General features: G+C 34.8%; 1 protein-coding gene across 1 annotated transcript; it reads right to left on the bottom strand.

Annotated features, from left to right (window-relative positions):
• Positions 1–889: 889 nt before the first annotated feature.
• On the bottom strand, positions 890–17,621 carry LOC141833585 (putative 26S proteasome non-ATPase regulatory subunit 3). Its single transcript, XM_074721064.1, has 9 exons — positions 17,537–17,621; positions 17,346–17,435; positions 17,058–17,248; positions 2,715–2,852; positions 2,492–2,628; positions 2,285–2,339; positions 2,098–2,208; positions 1,679–1,918; positions 890–1,607 (listed from the first exon to the last, which is right to left on the bottom strand). Exons 2-9 carry the CDS (start codon positions 17,425–17,427, stop codon positions 1,095–1,097), a joined length of 1,467 nt encoding a protein of 488 aa, XP_074577165.1. The 5' UTR covers positions 17,428–17,435; positions 17,537–17,621; the 3' UTR covers positions 890–1,094.
• Positions 17,622–21,466: the final 3,845 nt, after the last annotated feature.

Below are 21,466 nucleotides of genomic sequence, written 5' to 3'. Positions count from 1 at the left end.
TCTTGGATATGAGCAGTGTTTTTAAAACGTGATTGGACTGGACAAGGAGGGAACTGGCAACAACTTTGATCCATCTATTGTGGTTGTTGGGCGTACGCTATAATTCTATCAACTTAATTCGATCCTGTTTCCTTTTTCTTTTATTTATATATATATTTAAACAATATATTAGTTAATGCGTATAAAGGTACGATTTATATATATTTTTTAAAGTAAGGTTCAACTGATACATTTATCATTATTTATTAAACTCATTCATTAAATGTTATATATATAATTAAAAGATATAAATTATATATATAATGTCATTTGCTTAGTCAACATGCTAAGTCAAACCAACTGTAAGAGTTCAAAATATTAGACAGATCGGATGAGAGGATCAGTATGCAAGTTTTAAAGATTTCCTTTAAGGATCAGTATGAGATGGATGGATAAAAAAGAACCATCCACCATACATAGGACAAGGATTTACTACTGTACATGTGGCTTAGTGATATATATAAGTAAATATAAAAATAAAAAAATTGCCTCATTAATCATAAAAGATTTGTATCCACTTATATTGCCCTCACCCTCCAATTTAAGTAAATAAAGTCTATTATATTTACATTCTCCGATCGAAGTAAATTATGTGTGACATATCTCCGCTCCCCTAGTTTATATCATGTGACTTATTATGGAAAACATGACAGGTTTTTAAATTGAAATAATAGTAATCTTCAAGGATTGTATTATGAAAAATAAGATGTAATGGGGCATTTTAAAAAATAATAATAACAAAGGCAAATCTTCTAACAAAATCAAAGGAATCTGACACCATCTGATGCAATGAATATCATTGCTGAACAACCTGATTTAAAAGATGTTCAAGTCAAATGCAATAAGCAGGTTAACCAAAACATAGATTTATCATAGTGGCATGCAGTTGAAGGAAGCATCATTGAGTGGCATGAAATGAGAATTCGGTATTGTCTAGGGCTTGCATTCTCAAAATATGACAAATTGAGAAGAAAAAAAATTAAAACACAATCTTATCCGTTGCTGCAATTTCAAAAACATGGTCCCCTATAGCATCTGAATTACTATTGACTTGCTTAGAAATCATCATCATCCTCCTCCGCTATGTGCTTAGCGAGCTCCTGCTCTTGCTGCTGCCTCTCCCGTCTCTTCTCTTCACTTTCCTTTTCCTTGTTGGAATTTGGCGGGTACCTCAGAGCTCTCACAGCTTCGTTGTGCATATTGAGGCAGAAGGCAATCCTGGAGTTGAATGCAAGCTGGGGTTCGTTGGTGGAGTAGACATCCCCAGTTTCCTTGGATACCATCCATCCATCATCATGATCTATGGTTGCATCTATCGCCCCATCTCTAATGGCTTTGGCCACAATGCTCTCTGCATCAGCCACAGGGTTCTGGGAGTCCAATCTCAGCTTTCTAGCTACATCAGCAAGGGAAATCCGAGAGTATGAAATGCTAATATTGCGTAATCCAGTCCGTATAACATTGTGGCGTAATCGGACAATTAGATTATGAGTCCTGTCTGAACTGAAAGTCCCAGAAAACTTCTCTGCAACAGTTCGAAATAGCTCCAAATCTCCAATTCGAACAGCCTATAAAACAGTCTTGTTAATATATCATAGAGTTAGACTATAGTTATGTTCCTTGGTGAGGATTTACTCACATTAGTAAGCTCAAAATATGGAGACAATGCCTTTTCCATGCCTTTCTGCATGAAAACAGTCCTATCAGGGATCTCACCAAGCAGCAAACGGACAATAATAGCCCACTTGCTGCACTGAATTCGAAAGCCACGAGCAGAGACTGGTGCTTTCCTAGCAGCTTGCAAGAGACTCTCTTTGGCATCTGTGTACTCCAACTGAATTGTCCGTATCTTTCCAAGGTAGAACAGATAACGGCAGAACTGCAGGATAGAAAGAAAGAAAGCAGACAAATTATTCTTCTAATCCCATGAATAATCTTGATACAGCTAAATAATAGTACTAGTAAGCTTTCCAATAATAAAAGGAAAACAGCAATGCCAAGGAATGCAATCTAATCACTTCCCATTACAATAATAAGTTTAATAAGTTAGAGTTTTGCCTGTTGATTTGAGTGTGCCTCAAAACGTGGTGCTTTTGACCTCAGCTTCTCTGCCTGATCATACAAATTGTAATGGAGATAATTGCGAAGTAGAAGATTCAGAAGGGTTTCCTGCAGCCAGCGATCATGATTACTTAGATTTCATAAAGATTAAATGAAAAGGCCTTTTACTTTAGAGCCAACAAACCTGACCCAATTCATCTCGTCGTAAGGTAGCCATCCTATGCAAACCAAGAAGGGTCCTGATGGGAAGAACAATACCGCATTAACCACATGCTATCAATCCCAACAATATGCGAAGCTAAAAACCACAACAGTGAAAGATAATAGCTCTAACAAGACACAACAAAATGGCATTGTTGCTCTGTGAGATCATATAAGTTGATTCACACACCCACGAATTTCAGCAAGGCTATTGGTGAGTTCATAAGCGAATGAATAATAGAAGTACAGACGGGCTGCTATAACATCCACAGTTCTTCGGTTCACATTCCTTAGTCGGGCAATGCTTGCAGAAGAACATGCTTTAGCCTAGTGCACAACAGGAGGTAAAACAAGACAATTCAAAATCAGTGTTAACAAGAAAATGGACAAGAATACATATACAATAAACTTGCCTCATCGTATCTTTTTTGATCAATCAGAAATATGAGAACTAGCAAGTAACAGTAAATTTCTATGTCTGGAAGAGAATGTTTGGCAGTAGTTTGGACTGATGAAGCTGTTGTATCCACCTCCATGTCATTCTCATTTTCCTGTAAACGAGGTAAAAAAACCAACATTAGTCAACTGGTAGATGCAAGCATACAAATGGGCAATCACGTTTTGCACTTGATGCATCCGAGATACATTCCATACAGACTAAAGCACATTAAGATAAAAAGGCCTCTACAGGATAGAAAGGCATTGGAACCAAATTTGACTAGGATAATAACTTACAGGCACATACCAATGACCAACACTAGTAAGTTCAAAATCAAACATAACGATTGCAACATAGTAACCACAATCTTTCAGTTACAGAAAACAATTAACATATTTAACATTTGTACCAGCAAGAAGAAAATGTGTTAGCACATAAGAATAAAATACTCAATCCAGCTATATTGCAACAGATACTAATCAACTGCAACCTTCCAATTTCCATTATGGTTTAAAGCCAACACTGCAAAACTTATTTACCATCATTATATATGGGCCACCTAATTGAGAAGGCCAGAAAATAGGGCTAGTTAGAGTCCATGAGGCGCCTGTAAATTGGAGCCTCATTACAATTAGGCCTAAGATGAATAATTGAAATAGCAAGGTGAAACTAAAGTTTGTCTTTCGCAAATTGGAAACGAACATAGAATTTGCTCAATCTTATGTTTTAGACAATTAAAGACAAAGCAGGAATGCAGCGCACTTGCCAAAAAAAAGAGCAAGACATCAAATGCAGCAGGTAATCAATAAAATTTAAGAATCCATGATCATCCAACATAACATAACATCATTTTGAGTTAAATCTCATACTAAGCACTCAACTCAATCAGAATGGCATCATCCCTTTCAGAAATCACCTTGCCAACTAACATTTTAGAAAAAGTCAATTATTAATCTGAGAATCAAAATCAAAATCCAAAACGTTGGCAAAAGTCAACATTTGACCTTAAGTTTAAGTTAAGGTTTTTGAAGTATTCATTAGGTTTTGGGGGACCACAACAACATAGTAAACTTAAGGCTTTGTTAAACCTCCCGGAAGGAAGAGGGAAGAGGGAAGAGAAAGAGGGAAATAGGAGGACGGGAAGTGGGTAAAGGAAAGAAAAAATTGTTTACCTAGATAAGGAAAAGGGGAAGAAGGGACAGGAACGGAAAGAAACAAAAATACCAGATTGCCAAATTGTCCCGTCGCAATTGAAGTGGCATTGATCTTAATCCCAATGCAGAATACAATTGCATAGGCTGCATAAATGCATCAAAATTTAGAGCTAACAGGAGGATGTCTGGTAGGTGATGGAAGGGATACTAGAGGTTTATGGCTACTACAAGTTTTTTGTGACTATGCAGGGATGTAAGGATGAGAACTAGGTTGGCAGATGACTTTCTGAATAAAATGACATTATTTTCTATATCAAATAGTACATTATTTAAAGTATGATTCTAAAGTGAAGTAGGCTGTTACATCAGCAATTTTGATAGAGGATCACTTCACTTATACAATATGTGGTTCCCTTATACATGGATGTTTTAAAAAGCGGTCCAAACATACCACTTAATTGGTGTAGGTGGCTCATCCATGTCTAGGACATTCAAAGTGGGTTCAAGGAAAACACATTGGTCCACGTAATGTGCAAGTTCACTTGTAAAAAATACACCATAACTTGAAGTCCAAATCCCTCTCCCAAACTCTCCTATTGTGATTTCCCTCATGATCTCACTTACTCCACTCATGAACTCAACCCCATTTGCAATTTATTTGTTGCTCAGCAAGTTCATTGTTTCTATGACCAACACCAATGATTTGACATTTTTCCTCTTCTTTTTCTTCTCTATGTGGTGTGCTTCCCCATCTTTTTTATTTCATCCCAACTAATGACAGCTATTCCTCATTGGACCATGCCCAAGCAACCCCAATTGACCAAGTGATCCTCAAGTTATACCAGACCAAGCGCAACTCAAAGTAGGCTGTGCTCAACATGGCTTAGGATGGATGAATTCCAAGCCTGGCACAAGAGCAAGGCTGACTGTCGTGTGCCATGCCCAGGACAAATCATGCTCTAAGTCAATCCATTTTGTTAAAAAGTTAATAATAATAAATCATAAATAATCAAAATGTTAAATGAGGATTATTAAATATTTTTAAAAAAATAAGAGTACTTTAATCAGATTTTGAATCCTCTTACATTATTTTTGGAGTTGACAACAAAAGACTAATATATAAAATTCTCAATGTTCTAAACGGCATTTGAGGTGCCCGCCTAGGCAGGAGGCGTACATCAGCCGCTCTGCTTATATGGAAAACGGTATTTTAGACAGTCAATTTAGGTTAAAAAAAACCTCATGCGGTGCATGATTTCTAAACTACTCACCTCCTTCTGCCTCCTTCCTCTATTGCCGCCCGCCATCGTTGCTCGCCACCGTTGCCACCGCCTGCTGTCGTTGTTAAGTTAGTCTATATATATTTCACTCGACAAAAACCTAATGCTTGCATTTCAACTTGGGCAAAAACCTAACTTTGGCATTTTGACTTCGGACGCGTCCCCAGACCTAAGCGACGCGTCCGGGCCTGTCATCAAGCTCGGGCAACACTTCCGAGCCCATCGTCAAGCTAGGACAACTCATCGCTTGGCCCAAGCAACAAGTCTGACGACGTATCTGGACAGTCCAACGCTAAAATGTCGAAGCAGAAGCGAAACACATTAGTTTTTCTCTTTTTTACTTGGGATTTAATAGAATAACTTTATATTAATAATTTAATATATATTATTATTTTTAAAAAATATTTAAAATTGTAGATTAACTTTTTTTATTTTTAATTAATATATTTTATAGTAAATTTTTTACTAATTTTTTATCTTTTATTTAATTATTGAAGATTAATGATAGAAAATGAGAGACAACCAGAAGTGGAATTGAAATGAAAGTCTAGTAATATTGTTTGGGATTATGGAGTGTTGTATTGTAAAGAAAAAAGAAATTGGATCACATGCAAATTGTGTAGCGGGTTATTAAGAGAGGAGTTTATCGGATGAAGCACCATATTGTGGGTATTATAAGACAAGTTGAAGCATGTCCTAAAACATCCGATGAAGACAAAAAAATAGTAAGAGCTTATCTTGAAAATAGCAAGAATAAGAAGCGAGAAAGGATGAGAAAACTAAAAGACGAGAGGGCGGAAGTAATAAGTGTTGATGTAGAGGACGAAGATTAGATTCTTCTAAAAAGAAATCAAAGCACTTCGAGCCTTATCATACAAAGGCAACAAAACACAAATGATGCATCCGCAATTAATCTAACAAATGAGCTAGGACAACTCATCGCTTGGCCCAAGCAACAACTCTGACGACGTATCCAGACGGTCCGACCCTAAAATGTCGAAGTAGAAGCAAAACACGTTAGTTTTTCTCTTTTTTACTTGGAATTTAATTGAATAACTTTATATTAATAATTTAATATATATTATTTTTTAAAAAAATATATATTTAAAATTTTAGATTAACTTTTTTTATTTTTAATTAATATATTTTATAGTAAATTTTTTACTAATTTTTAATTATTGAAGATTAATGATAGAAAATGGGAGACAACCAGAAGTGGAATTGAAACGAAAATCTAGTAATATTGTTTGGGATTATGGAGTGTTGTATTGTAAAGAAAAAAGAAATTGACAATCACAAAACACTACAAGTTAATCTAACAAAGGCAAGACAGCAAAACACAAATGATGCATTGAAGTTAAAGTTTACAAATGATGTGCATGAGAACCTTGCAAGATGGATTTATGAGGCAGGGATTCCTTTTCATACAATTGACAATCAAAACTTTAGATAATTTGTAGTGGCAGTTGGTTAATTCGGCCCAGGTTACAAACCTCCAAGTTAATAGCTTTTAAGAGAGCCACTTTTGAAACAAAAGGTTGAGAGGACCAAATTATCTCTAAAAAGCATGAAGAAAAGTGGTTGAAAAATTGATGTTCAATTATGACCGATGCATGGATGGATCGCAAGAGGAGAAACATTATGAATTTATGTGTTGCAAACTAGACACTTCATTCTTTGATTTTATTGAAGAATCCATGAAGGCACACGTCGAGGCTTACATCTTTTAGTTTGTGGAAAAATACATAAATGAAATTGGCCCTTAATATATTATTTAAGTAGTGACGGACAATGTGACAAACAATATGGCAGCGACGGAGTTGTTAAAGGTTACACAACCTCAAATTTTTTGAACCTCTTGTGTGGCTCATACAATCAACCTCATGCTTAAAATAATTGGAAAGCTATCCTAGTTTAGTGGAATGCTTGAGAAAGCAAAGGTCCTAACAATATTCATCTAATGCACATTATAGAACTTTGACTATTATGAGGAAATATACTAAGAAGAGGGATATTGTGAGGCCCGGGGTGACTAGATTTGCTACTTCATTTTTTATTTTGAAAAGTCTCAAAGGAAAGAAAGATCAATTGAGACTTATGTTTACATTCGAGGAGTGGAGCAACACAAAATTACGGAGTAGTGTGAAGGGGAAAGCAACAGAGGCGACGGTAACAAGTATCTCTTTTTGGAATAGTGTTTCTTTGGCTTTGAATGTTTTCACCCCTTTAGTGAAAGTTTTATACCTTGTTGACGATGACAAAAAGCCCTCAATGGTCTTTTTATTGGGTGCACTTAAACAAGTCAAGGAAGAGATTAGAAAGACATTCAAAAAAGAAGAAAATGTCACCCCTATTTTGAAGATTATTGATGAGAAGTCTAAAGGTAGACTTGATAGTCCTTTGCATTATGCTTACTTGTTGAATCCGATTTTTTTACTTCAAAGATCCAAGCATACAAAATGACACCAATGTTATGAATGAGTTCTTGAATTGTGTTGAGAGAATTTTTCCCATCAACGAGGACATGCAATCCACCATTTCTAATGATGAATTGTTGAAGTATAAGAGTAAATCCGAAAACTTTGGAAGAAAAATGACGGTTGCAACATATGAGAAGGTGGATGTGTACCATGACTTTTGATCCGAGTACATCTCTTTCCTTTATTTCTATTCACTAACATACATGTCTCTTTTACCTATTTTTGGATTTATTTTTTTTTGCCTCCTTTACTTTTTTAAGTTGGATGGTGGTCCAATTATGGTGGTGACACTCCAAACTTACAAAAAATGACAATAAGATTTCTCTCTTTGACAAGTAGTTCATCAGGGTGTGAAAGAAATTGGAGTCAATTTGAAGAGGGTAAGTAGTAATTCATAAATTATGTTATCTATTCTTTCTTTTTATTAGTTTTTAATAATTTTTTAATTGTTTAGATATATACTAAGAAGAGGAATAGGCTCGAAACATCAAGATTGAATGATCTTGTATATGTCCAATTCAACGCAATCTTATGAAGAAGAAGAGTAAAAGAGAAATGAGTGGAGATTTACTTCTATCCTCTCAAGCTAGTGAAGCTCAAGGTTGGTTTGTTGATGGTGGTGATGAAGATGAGGTCGAGCCAGGTTCGGGACTTACTTAAAAAATGGTGGCAGAGGCCTCGAGAGCGGATGAAGTGTTATAATCAAGGAGGAGCACAAGAAACATCTCCATTACCATTAGAGAACTTGATGAGGATTTAGATACATCGAAGGAGGAGAATGAAGAAGATGTTGATTTTACATCCGATGATGAGAGGATTATGGATATAGTTAATAGTGCATGTGTAAATGATTTAGAAGATTAGGTATGTTTAGTCTAGTCCTTATTAGCTTGTTGCCATGTTAGATTGAAACTTTGAATTTTAAACTTAGACTTTTGGTAAAAATAATGATATTACTTTTTTAATATTAATATAGTGATGATTTTTTATTAATTATCTTGTTAATTACATTTATATATTTATTTATACCTTATATAAATTATATTGTATTGTACGAAACTTATTTATGCATAAACATCACAAAGAATGATGACTATTTATAATATTATGTATAAAATAATAAAACAAATTCAATCGCCTAGGCGGCCAAGGCAGTCACTGACCGCCCTGCCACCGCCTACCGCCATTAACAACATTGAAAATTCTATATGAAATTTTTATTTTAAAAACATATTATAGGCTAGCAAGACATGCTTGACCAAACACATGGCCAGTCTGGCACGATCCATCTTCTTGTCAAACCTAAAGTCTTGCACACAATAATAACCTACAAACCACCAATGTTGGGCCCAGCCATGCGAAGTCATGTTTGGCCTAACTAAGTTGACACGCTTACTTGATTTGCATCACATGGGTGCTTTGTAGCTATAGTTTCACCAAGAATAACAACAGGCAGCAACAGAGGATAGAATGGTTTGTCTTATTGCTAATTTACAACTAAAAAAAATTCCTTAAAAGACGTGAAATAGAATAAAGAAAACCATACTGGTCCAATGAGTCTCAAATGATAGGATAATCCATAGTTATTAAACAAGATTTCAAGTTTCAACTAGCTACTACATTTTGTGTTCACTTTGGACAAAACAATTGCACTATGCATTAATTTTTCATCTATGAATATGTAACTTCAAAATGTTAAAGACCAATCTTGACTTGTAGAGATTTAATATCATTCAAGTTATTTTTGAATCACATTAATCTAAACTTCCTGTTTATGCTAGACAATGCCACCTAAATCACAAATCTTAACAACCTTACCACTCTAGTGAGGAGAATCCAAAAGGTTCATGCACGGAAGAATTAAATAAGTTTAAAAAAAAATAAATTAAATTTATATTTAATTTAATTTAATTAAAATATTATCTGATTTACATATATCTTAATTTAATCACACATAAATTGCAAATATTTACATAACACAGAGATTGGCTAGTGTACACCGATAATAGATAAAGAATAGAAGTGGAAAAAATTGCCACAATGTTTACTTTTGTAAATACTAATTAAATTAAGAATTAAAACAATATTAGAGGCAATATTGACATAGTTAAAGGGGGAATTTGAACTAATCTATATCTAATATTTAAATTTAAAAATTAATTGTTAAGTTAAAATAAAAAAATGTTTCCAAACAAAATGTTTAATAATTGAGATTGTCACAAACTAATGGATGAGATTGGGTCAAATAGATGGTATTGCCAACTAGGTGATTCAATGGAATGTGCATGTAGGGTCTCATTATGTCTCACTTACAGTTAAAATTATGTTATATTAATTAAAATGTGACAAAATACACTTGTATGGATTAAGATATTAATCAATATCTAGCTTGTTATACAAAAACGGAAATCCTATACTAACAAGATATAAGAGAGTTGACAATGGTATGGATTTGAGTTGGTGATGATCTTCAAAAGACTTTGTCTAAGTTGATCTAATATTCAAAATAATATACCTAATCTTCTTTCATAACTAGGTGTCAAACTGCAAATGCAGTAGGATACAAAAGTTTGTGAAGATGGGAGTAATAAATTATGGACTACACAAAAATAAAGATAGATTAGGGTTCTAGTATCTAATATTGGACAAGGAATCAATATTAGGAGAGAGACCAAGTAAGATATTACTCCAGCAGAAAGGAGAATAAAAAATACAGGAAATGAGACTATAAATTACCTACCTCTTGAAACTACAAACAATTAAGAGTGACAAAATTTGCAGACAACAAAGAATATTTCTACAATTCACAGGAAGTTTTTTCAGCAGCTGCATACTTCTCCTAATTGCTTAGACTTGTGAGCACACTGCTCCAATAATGCACACACCAAAATACAAGCACTTTCCAACCAAATTTCTGGGTAGACAGGGCACTAGATGGTTACCATCTCCCCTTTCGGTGTCCTAATTGCACTCTTAAGTGCAGCTTATATCCCAACTATTCCTGTGTCCATATCTTGCCTGCTGCAATCAGCAAAACAAGCTTGTGGGATTACCATTCAGAACAAGGAACAGGCTCATTTTTCTATTGCTTATTCCTTATTAGGTTCCAAGCTTGTTATGGTATAACAGAATTTTTCAGTTGCTCAACCACAACGACCATGAATTTCTAGTTAATTGACACCTTTGTTCCAGAGTGAACAAACCATGCAAAGTTTAAACTTTTTCATGCAAGAGTTTCGTTACGCAACTGGAATTGTACAATTTTGGGACCATACTACGTGACACTTAGCACACTTCAACATGGGCATGCTGAGATGATTTAAGTTAATTACAGTCCTTAAATCCTCTTCCGCCAAGCTTGATTATTTCAAAAAACATGATATAATAATTTCATAGTTAAGTTATCAAGTTCTATAAATCTAAAATAAATAATTTAATAATTTAGGCTACAGAGAATGATTAAACTACTCAAGTATAAATAATAAATATTATTATCTAAGACCAAATTTTAATTCATAAAGTATAATAGTTTATTAACTAACTACAAAGTATACAGTAAACTAACATTAACTAATACTATTAGTTAACTAATAGTAAATTATTTATATATTAATTGTCTCTGTAGTATAAGTTAATAGAGATATTAAAATTAAATTAAAGTTAATATTAAAATAATTTAATAATATTAATCAAATATAATGACCCTAACCTTATAGAGCCTAATTTATTACAACATTATGATGCCTAATTTAATACAACATCAACCAAGTCTTTATCCCATTAAATGAGATCAGTTATATGAATCTTTTTATGTCATTGAGCTTGATCCCATACCATATCTTCATCTATATTTGAATGAATTTTATCATGTTTTATCGTTACTAACAAAGTCATCTTTCCTCTCTCTTTCTCAATTAATGTGCATATCTATCGTGGTATCACATCACCTAACTAGAATATTTATTGATTGTCTAAGTATATGTTCATACCATCTTAAGGTGCAATCTCAACTTTCTCTCTAATATTCTCATTTCTTATATTGTTCATCTTTCGCACATCCACCTTAATATTCTCATCTCTGCAACTCTCATCTTTTACTTGTGTGTTCACTTTATAACACAACATTCAGGTTCACATAACATAACAAGTTTGACCATCATTTTGTAAAACTTCTCTTTATGTTTTAGGAGTACCTTACGATCACAAAGAACACATGTCAGCCTCTTCTATTTCAACCATCCTATCTGTATCCCATGTAAAGCATCTCTATCAACCCCTCTATTACTAAACTTAAATCTCATATATTCTATCTTTACTTTAAAAGAGATCTTTGGCGCAATGGTAAAGTTGATGTCATGTGATCTGGTGATCACAACTTTGCGTCACGAAAACTTCTTTCAATACAGGGTAAGATTGCATATAATAGACTCTTCCCCAAAATCTTACATCGGCAGGAGCCTCGTGCGCCAAGATGTTCAATTTTTACCATTACTCTACTAGCCTAAAACCTTTAACTTCATGACACCTAATTTAATATTAACATTAAATTTAGGCTGCTATTAAAGTTATAAGTTATAGCTTGTAAATTAAATTAGAGTTATAGTTGAGTTATATCTTATAAGAGTTAAATTAACTTTTATAAGTTAATATTACCCTAGCTTATTCCCCCTAACTTATTCTGCACTACTTATGATCCTAAATCTTTCCATGACTCACCTCATCAGAATCCCAGACTCTTGCTTTATCGATCACATGGAATAGGAAAAAAATATCATCTCTTTACCTACTAGTCCTCTACTAGGTAAGTGCTCCTCTTTGTCTCAATCAATATCAAAAAAGGGGTCAGAATCACCTTAGTTTAATCGACACGGGCATCATTGCTATAACTTTGTCCATGTCAATCTCATGCTGGTATTATGTTGGATTTAGCTAGCTAGAAGAACAAGATGTATAGTCTATGCCACTGAAACAACACAGAATTTCAATCCATGAAACCTTGTGTTCCAGCCCTCTCCTTGTTCCTAGAGCATGACTAATCTCAATAGAAGGTCTTTTCCTTTATGGATCAATCTTACAAAAGAGACATAACTTCTTTTATTAGATCTTTTTTCACCTTTTTGATTTATAGTGTATAAATACAAGTTGCAATTCAAGACCTGTGACTTTTGTAACTAAACCCATGACCCATAAATAAATATGAATACCCATTACAAAGACAACTTTTGCCACCACTCTTTGATCTAGAATTGCTACTCTTAAAAACTAAGCAACAAGATATTTAAAAATGATTCTAGGTGGTAGGCAGCCTACAAACCACCTAGCGCTTAGGCAATAGGTGGGGGTGCTTAGGCGGGAGCCTAGACAATCTACATTTAAATATTATTAAATAAGAGTACTATTAGATGGAGGTTGCCTAGATGACCATGCGGATGTAGCTGGTAATTAAGTGTTGCAAAGTAGTGGCCAATAGAGATTGTCCGGATGTTGTAGCAGCATCGCTTGTGGAGTCCCAATACAACAATTGTGTGTCAACTATGGAATCTTGGCAACAACGACACATGTAGAGAAGCCTCCATGGCAGTCAATGGCATGTGGTCTCAGTGGTAACCAACAACTTGTGGATTGAGTAGTATAGGCCACAACAACACATGGAGCCTCCTTGGTAGCAAGCAACGACGTGTGGATTGTGGAGTCCCCAACAGTAGCAACATGTATAGAGAAGTTTTGGCGGTAGCAAACAGCATCATGAGTGGATTGTGAAGTCCCTACAGTAGGATCATGTGTGCACTGTCGAATCACAGCAACACCGGTGATAGAGGAGACTTGGTGGCGGGCGGCAAAGTGGCATGTGGCTATCAACATTACATGTGGAAGTATCAACGGAAATTCAATAGTGGTATCAAGGAGAAGAGAAGTAGAGAAAAGGTTCAGCATCTAAGCCAAGACGTGTAGGGTTTATTACGCATAAAACATAGGCAAAGTGTCATGATGCTCAAACTCAAAGGCACCTAGGCCAATTTTTAAAACAATGCTAAGTAAAACAACACATTTATACAACAAAGTTATTACACAATACAAAATACGAACATTTCAACCTAACCACAACTATACTAATAGAGAATTAAGCAACTTCTCTATGTTGGTGCAATTGTGCTTCAAGTAGTTAGCTTTCTCCAAAGTGTTTTCATATGTCGGGGAATGTTTAAATTAGGATTGTTTGTGATACTATCTTGAGAGCATCAAGTTCACAGGGACTTAGTAGGTTGTACATAAATGACTCGGCATGGCCAAGTTAGCTCAATGGCTTAAAGGTCTAATACAAGGTGGGTTTGGAGGAACCAGCAAAGGATGGTATAGCACATCAAGAGACTAAAAATTTAAGTGAGGTTGACTGTAGGACAAGGAGCATATGCAGTTGATGTGTCAAGAGAATTGACAATGTGGAACAAGAACTCTATATGTGACCTAGCAAAGAAAGACATGTACAGCAAGCATGGAGAGCCTAATGCATCCAAAGAAATGAGGACTTAGCGGAAGGTTAACTATTGGGCAACATAAAGCTGTGACAAAAGAAGACCTAGAAGATGATGAGCTATAAGAGATTCCAGGTGACTTGTAATCTCATGTTTTTAGGCAACATCGATCTAGGGATGGTGATATGGGTTAACTAGGTAAGGGAAGTAGTTTGGCTTGTAGAGAGCATTTGACTAAGGAACAATGTGTTCTTGGTTGTAGTTTTAAGATCAAACTCAATCTTGGAGTTTTGCATGGGCTCACAAGGTGTAAGACAACCAAAGTTAGAATCAATAGTTTCAATTGGTTAGAATGTTGATTTGACTACAAACCATCCACTAGAGATAAGGTTGCTCTTTACTGGAATTGAATCAACTAGAAAGTCTTTGAGCCGACTCAAAAATATCCATTGGGTGGATATGTTCATTATACCAGCCAATTGAGTCAATTAGAATTTCGAGTCAATTAAAACATGTTTCAATCAACTGAAGCAAAGTTAAGCCAATTGGATTCAAATAGAATAGATCTTTGAAGCTTATCCAAGCTCTCGAGAGCTTAAGATCCATATTCTTCAAGCTCTTGTAAAACGTTTCACCACCACTAAAGAAGAATGACTATAGTAGATTTTACACTGAGTGACTCACCTAACGTAGTTGATAGACCATGGTATAGGACTGGGAGTCCAAACCACGTTAATTATCCTGTCAGCATTGTTATTGTCTTTTATGTCCGCTAAACATTTACCATTATAATTGCTAATATTTCTTTGGCTTTGTAAAAGTGCAAGAGAAGTAAGAAATTTATATTTGCAAGTCTAGACGCTATTCACCCCCTAGCATTATAGTCATATCAACAATCCTCAAAAGTAAATTCATAATCTTGTGTTTACTTAAAGAAAAATAAGGGAGAATCAAAGTTGGGAAGATCAAACCATACAATTTTCCTCTCAAAATTTATTTCTGAATCTTTCTTCTACTTTCTTCTTGTAATTTGAAAGAAAGTTACTTTCTTCCACTCCTCCCCTAATCTTCTTTCCTTTAACTATTGCTTCCTCCTTCATTGTCAAACTCACCCTAAGTTTGAAGAACATCTGGGTTATTTTTGTGCATCAAGTGTAGAGAAAAGGTAGATGCTAAAAATGCAAATCAACGGATTGGGCTTACCTAACATGGTGGAGTGCCAATTGGCAAGCCAACCGAGAGAGGTGATGAGGCTAAGGGCGTAGACTTCATGGTAATGGATAGTAGATGGGGTAGGATTGAGAGGAAGCAAAGGTAATAGTGGAGGTAGGTGGTAACCTTACATAACATCAAAAAAATGACAAAAGAGATACTCAGAGAGGATGTCCATATTGAGAAGGCAGTGAGGAACATGCACAATGATGTCAAGGATGTCATGGAGGAGAACAACGACATGTTGGAGGGAAGTGGGTTTAGGGCAATAATTTGTAGCATGAAGGTGGGTCTTGGGTAAGAGATAGAGCCAGCGAGGTGATTTGAGTGAATGAAAGAAAATCAATTGCCAAGGTGGCGACATATGGATGCCACGAAATGCAACATTGATTGGGTGTAGTCATAGGGAATAACATTTGTCGTTTATGTTTCATGGTTATAACCACATCATTGAGACATGCAATCACGACACTCAATACTCTATTAGGAGTATTGACAAAAATCTCACTACATTAGAAATAGTACCATCCAATATAAGGGATCTTAAGAACAAGCTTAACTCATGTTGTTAAAGGAATTCTTGAAGTGACAGGAAAGGGTCACCGATGGTGGCCACGATCCCAATTGGATGAGTCAGAATCAATCAAGGGGTGAAGAAGTAACAACTCAAGCTTATTAGGGGAGCAAAACCCCCATGGATCTCTTTGCATTCATTGATATATAAGAACACTATAGCTCTTCAACTGTGCACAACTATGATTTTTTGAAGATTGTATACATCACCCTTTTTCATTTCTGGTGTATAAATACATGATATAAATCAAGACCCATGACTCTTGTAACTAAATCATCTAAAGGACCCGCAACTAAACATGCATACTTAATACTGTGTATAACCAACTTCTACCACAACAGCATGATCAAATAAAATTGTAACACAATGAAGAACTAACAACTAGACTTGACAACGAGATTAAGAAAGAATACGAAACTTCTCCATGTTTTTGTCACAGAAAACTATCCTGATACCTAACCTTGTAATTGCATTAGACTCTTTAGAAAATAACTGTCAGCTGGATTATGCATGTAACCTATTTAACAATTACATAATACATATAAATATTATACACCTTCAGCTGAAAAATTGTTCAATGCATGTTAAATAAAATAGATGTGAAGTCAGATATAATTAGCACATAGAATGATCCATTATGCACGCTGTTTAACTAAAATGTGTTAACTTGAACTACTTTTTATTCATAGTCAAATTCATACTAAAAGCTCATGCCAAGAAAATCTTTGATAAACAAGGCTATCTCACATTCTTGCTTGTGATATCATGCAGCAGTTCTAAAAAGAAAAAAGTTGCTATTCAACAGACTAAGAATACACAAGCTATCTAGTATGGCATTATTGTTAAATTTTTGGCATTAAAAAAACCGTAGTCAGTTCTGCATCTAATTAGAAATTAGCATAGACAAAGCCAGAGCAAAGATTAGAGATATAAATACCAGGAACTCAGCTGCAAATCAAGGGTTTATAGAGATTTCAGAATCCATTGCATGTTCGCAATAAATACTTAAACTAAATTAAGTATATGCAACTGCACCTGAACTCACAGACACGAAGCTACACTACTAATCAATAGCATAAGTATCACTATAAAATACTAACCTAACCGCAGAAACAAAGTGAAGGGCCATGAAACAATTCATTACCTTAGGGAGAAACGAAGATAGCTTAGCAAAAGCCTCTGACCCCGCAGTTAGGACATGACCAAGAAAAGCAGACACCACCGGCGCCTTCAGCTTCCTGCGAAGCATCATCGTAAGACGTATCGCCCGCACGATACGCCTGACCTCTTTGGCCTGCGCGCCAGTCTCAATTAGGGCAGCGATCTCCTTCAAATCTGAACCCATAACCAACAGAAAACCATGACATATTTCAATAAATCGAGAAAATAACAATAAATTGCAGAGGTTCAAACAAGAGGTGATCATTCGCACGTTGCAGAGCGGAAGGAGCGGCGGCAGGTACGACAGAATTAGACGGCGTCTGAACCTCCTTCATCTCGACATCTGCAGTCATCTTTCCTTCTACTCGCCGGGAAAGAGAGAGAGAGAGAGCAGATCAGAGATCAGCGAGGAGAAAAAAAGAGCAATAGGAGAAAAGAGATGCAAAATATATTAAAACTCACAGTGAGATGAGAGGAGAAGGAGCAGGCAGAGATGGCTAGGTTTAGGTTGGCCTGATAATAAGCCTTTGCTTTTTCCGCAAGTAACTAATAAGCTTTGCTGCAGCGCTCTTCATGATCTCGAATTCGAGACATCTGGTTAAGGGGAAGGATGATCGGGTTACAGTCGAATCGGAGGCCGACTCTGGTCCGATCCAATATGGCTAACTTACTCGCCGGTTGAAGGATTTCGAATTATAATATTTGAAAAAATAAATAAAGAATCATTTCTTTTACTGGTGCCTTCTTTTTAACGATAATTTATCAAATAACTACTCAATTTAAAATTATAATTTTAATATTTATTAAATACTGCACTTATTTTTTTAATTATTTCTCGCCTATCAACTAATTTTTGCTTGATTGTATCAAACCAAATTATAAAAAAATAATAATAAATAATTATTTTATCAAGCACTATCATGAACTGACTTTACTTTTTTAAAGACCGCCTAAGTTTGCCTATTTGTTAGGTGATTTACTTAAATTGCATATTTAGTTTTGAGATTGTCTAAATCACTTAATCACATATCTAAATCACTTAATCACATAGCCTAGCATGGGTTGACTGACTTTACTTTTTTTAAAGACCGCCTAAGTTTGCCTATTTGTTAGGTGATTTACTTAAATTGCATATTTAGTTTTGAGATTGTCTAAATCACTTAATCACATAGCCTAGCATGGGTTGAATTTCTATTTTACCCTTGATTTCGTTGGCACGACAATATCATGTGCGTTCGAAGCAAAGACCAATCTGAACTGTGTTTCAAAGCATTGCTCGGAGAAAGCGACCTTCGTTCAAACCAAAGGTGACGGTCGACAATCGACGTTGCAACATATTTTCCAACGAATGTTGCGGTTTATTTCAATGAAAAATGATCTTCTACTAAGGGAAAAAGTCAAACAAAGAGAAGTTGATAAACATCGGGTCAGGGTCTAATATTTTTCGATGAATGGTGTAACTTCTTGTCAAAGACAACGGGGAACAGAGCATAGGTTAAAATCATCGCTCTGGTGGAATTTCATATCCAACGAACTTTTAAACTTATTATACGTGAAAAGGCGATCAGAGAAAATCTAACAAACATAGTTACATTGCAACTTTCTTCTCTAATGAACAATATAGTTTATGTCTCCTCCAATATTCAAAAGGCAGCTACTCCTAATCACACACCTCACTCCTAAAAATCTAGTTGAAACTGATGAAACTTCACTCCAGACAGTGGCTTTTTCAATTCTCTGTTATGGTATTAGAGTAGAGTTCAAGGGAGGTGTTGCTTGTTGGGTATAAGTATATCTTTGTCAAGTAGGCCAATATTGTAGTATGAGACATCTTCATAATATTGCCTAATATTTTTTGTTATCATTATAGAAAAATCAATCATAGTAGCAATGATAGTTAAAATTATATTGTGGTCGAGGTTTTACATTCTAATAAATCTCCTGAATAACATGTAAGTTTTCTTTTACTAATCTATAAATGAATTAATATGATATATAGATTAGCATTTTATGGAACCTTACCAACGTGGTTAGAGGACTTAGTGAGGTTATTAGATGAAGTTATAAATAATATATATTATGATGTTGTTGGTGGAAGTAAAAAAAATGCACTTTACACCTTGGCTCTCATGCATGGGTTGCATATGATCATGTGATGACTCCTAAGGCTAGGGGTCAACTTAGTTGTTCATCCACTGAAGTGCAAGAGTTACGACTAAAAAATCAAGCATTGAGAGATCGGGTCATGACCTTAGAGCAGTCAGAAGTAGTTAATTGATGATTGGGTAAGGATTGCAGTAGAAGCAGTCGGAGCAGTCGATGAATGATCGAGTCAGGATGACAGTGGATTGACAAATGTAAAAATTCTTTGCTCGCTATTTAGTAATGAGTCCTTCTACTTTTCCAACGTCGTATGATTTTGATTCACAAGAGATTAAGACCCAAACACTCTTGATAAGTAGAAATTCTGAGGTGTGTTGACCTTCAACTTACTTTTTTATTTATCAATCATTAAACATTAAAATTGGTTTTGCTAATTTTGATACTATATGCAATTCTAATGATATTATATTTTTTCAGAAATAATGTAGATAGAACTTCAACACTTGAATCACCGACAATTTGATACTATATTCTGAATTAAGGTATGTATTCTTTTAAAGTATGTTAAACTTATGTTAGTGATTCAGTTTAACTTTGTGTATATCTATTTTAACATTAGCTTCATTGTTTGTGCATTATTCTACTTACTATATCATGTGCTTGTTTTATTTAATAACCATCGTATTCTACTTGATGCAGGATTAAATGATGAAGTTATTTTATTTTTGAGGATGATGATATGTTTGTCTCAATCTTTTGGATATGGTTTGTATCAAAGTTTGGATATGATTTGTATCATGGATATTATTTTATATATTATTTGTATATTGTTTGTGATATGATTTAGGGTTGTGAATGTTGATTGTATTTTGTTGGTGTATCGCATGTATTGTTTGTTGATATAGTTTGTATGTATTGTTGTGATATATTTTGATGTAAACAAGTATAAATTAGAAAAATAAGGTGTGATGTTGAAAATTATAAAAATATTAGCGATGGATTTTTAATTTACGTCCATAACTTATAGCGACTGAATTATAATTCGAACTTGCTAATTTAGCAATCAAATTATAATTTCAGTTGCTAATTTAGTGACTATATTATTGGCTACTAATTTAGCGACTAAATTATAATATTGATTGCTATGGAAAAATTTTGTCACTACTTTTGGACGAAAAAAAATTCGTTTGCATATTAGCGATTGAACATATAATTCGATCATAATTAGTGACAAAATTATATATTCAATCACTACTAATAATGACCGAAATAAAAAGTTAGCTGCTAAATTTAGTAATCAAAATATTGTTCAGTCGCTATGTTTCGTGACTGAATAATATGTTGGTTGCGATATAATTCAATTGCTAATTAGCGATCGAATTATAATTTCGATCGCAAAATCAATTTGCGATGGAAAAGTTTGTGATTTTATTTTTTTCATCACAAATCGGTTGCTAAATGGAATTAGCGATCGAATAGACAACGGAATTATCTGTCGCTAAATGTGAGTATTTTTGTTGTGCCTCAACCTCCATTTTATATGTACCCGCCCAAATATTTGCAGTCTATGGCACCCCCTCCTTATGGAATTTTTTCTCCACAACCATCATTCATGCTCTTAGACAAATCAAGGAGGGCTAGCATAGATGTATTTGAGACCGACAAAGAGCTAGTAACACCATATGACGTTCCAGAGTTGGGCAATGAAGCAAGTTTGGGTGTGCATGACACCAAACGAATAAAGTGGTTAATGGACAAAGAGATACACCTTGTATAGGCATGGATCAATATTGCACCAATCCAATCATCGGTAATGATCAAAAGAAACAAACTTTTTGAAAATGAATTGTAGAATATTACTACAACAAGTATCGACCTGATGAATGTGTGGAGCAACCTTGGGCTATGTTAAAATCACATTTCTAAAGCTTCATCCGGTGGTGAATGAATTTACAACCATATACAATAACTTTTATACATATCATGAAAGTGGGTGGAGTGATAAGGATGTGCTCATGAGAGTACATAAAATGTGGTAGGAAAATCATGGCAACAAGTCCTTCAACTATAAACATATTGGGCAAGTAGTCAAAAATTGTGAGAAATATGCTCTACAGGAAGTTAGTCATCATGCTAACAAACATCCAAGACCTTTGAATCAAGCAATATACATATTCATCTAATCCAGATGCTCCTATCGATGTGGATGATTGTGAACTCCGTGATGGCGTTGGAATTCCGTCCTATTTCAATTTCTCATAGACAAAAATTGCACAGGCACAGAACTTT

The sequence above is a fragment of the Curcuma longa genome, chromosome 8, assembly GCF_044706935.1.
Source record: "Curcuma longa cultivar G26 ecotype Majalengka, Jawa Barat chromosome 8, ITB_CL_G26_1.1, whole genome shotgun sequence".
NCBI classification, from domain to species: domain Eukaryota; kingdom Viridiplantae; phylum Streptophyta; class Magnoliopsida; order Zingiberales; family Zingiberaceae; genus Curcuma; species Curcuma longa.
Note: the sequence above shows the minus strand (reverse complement) of the source record. Positions and strands in the feature narration are given on the sequence as shown.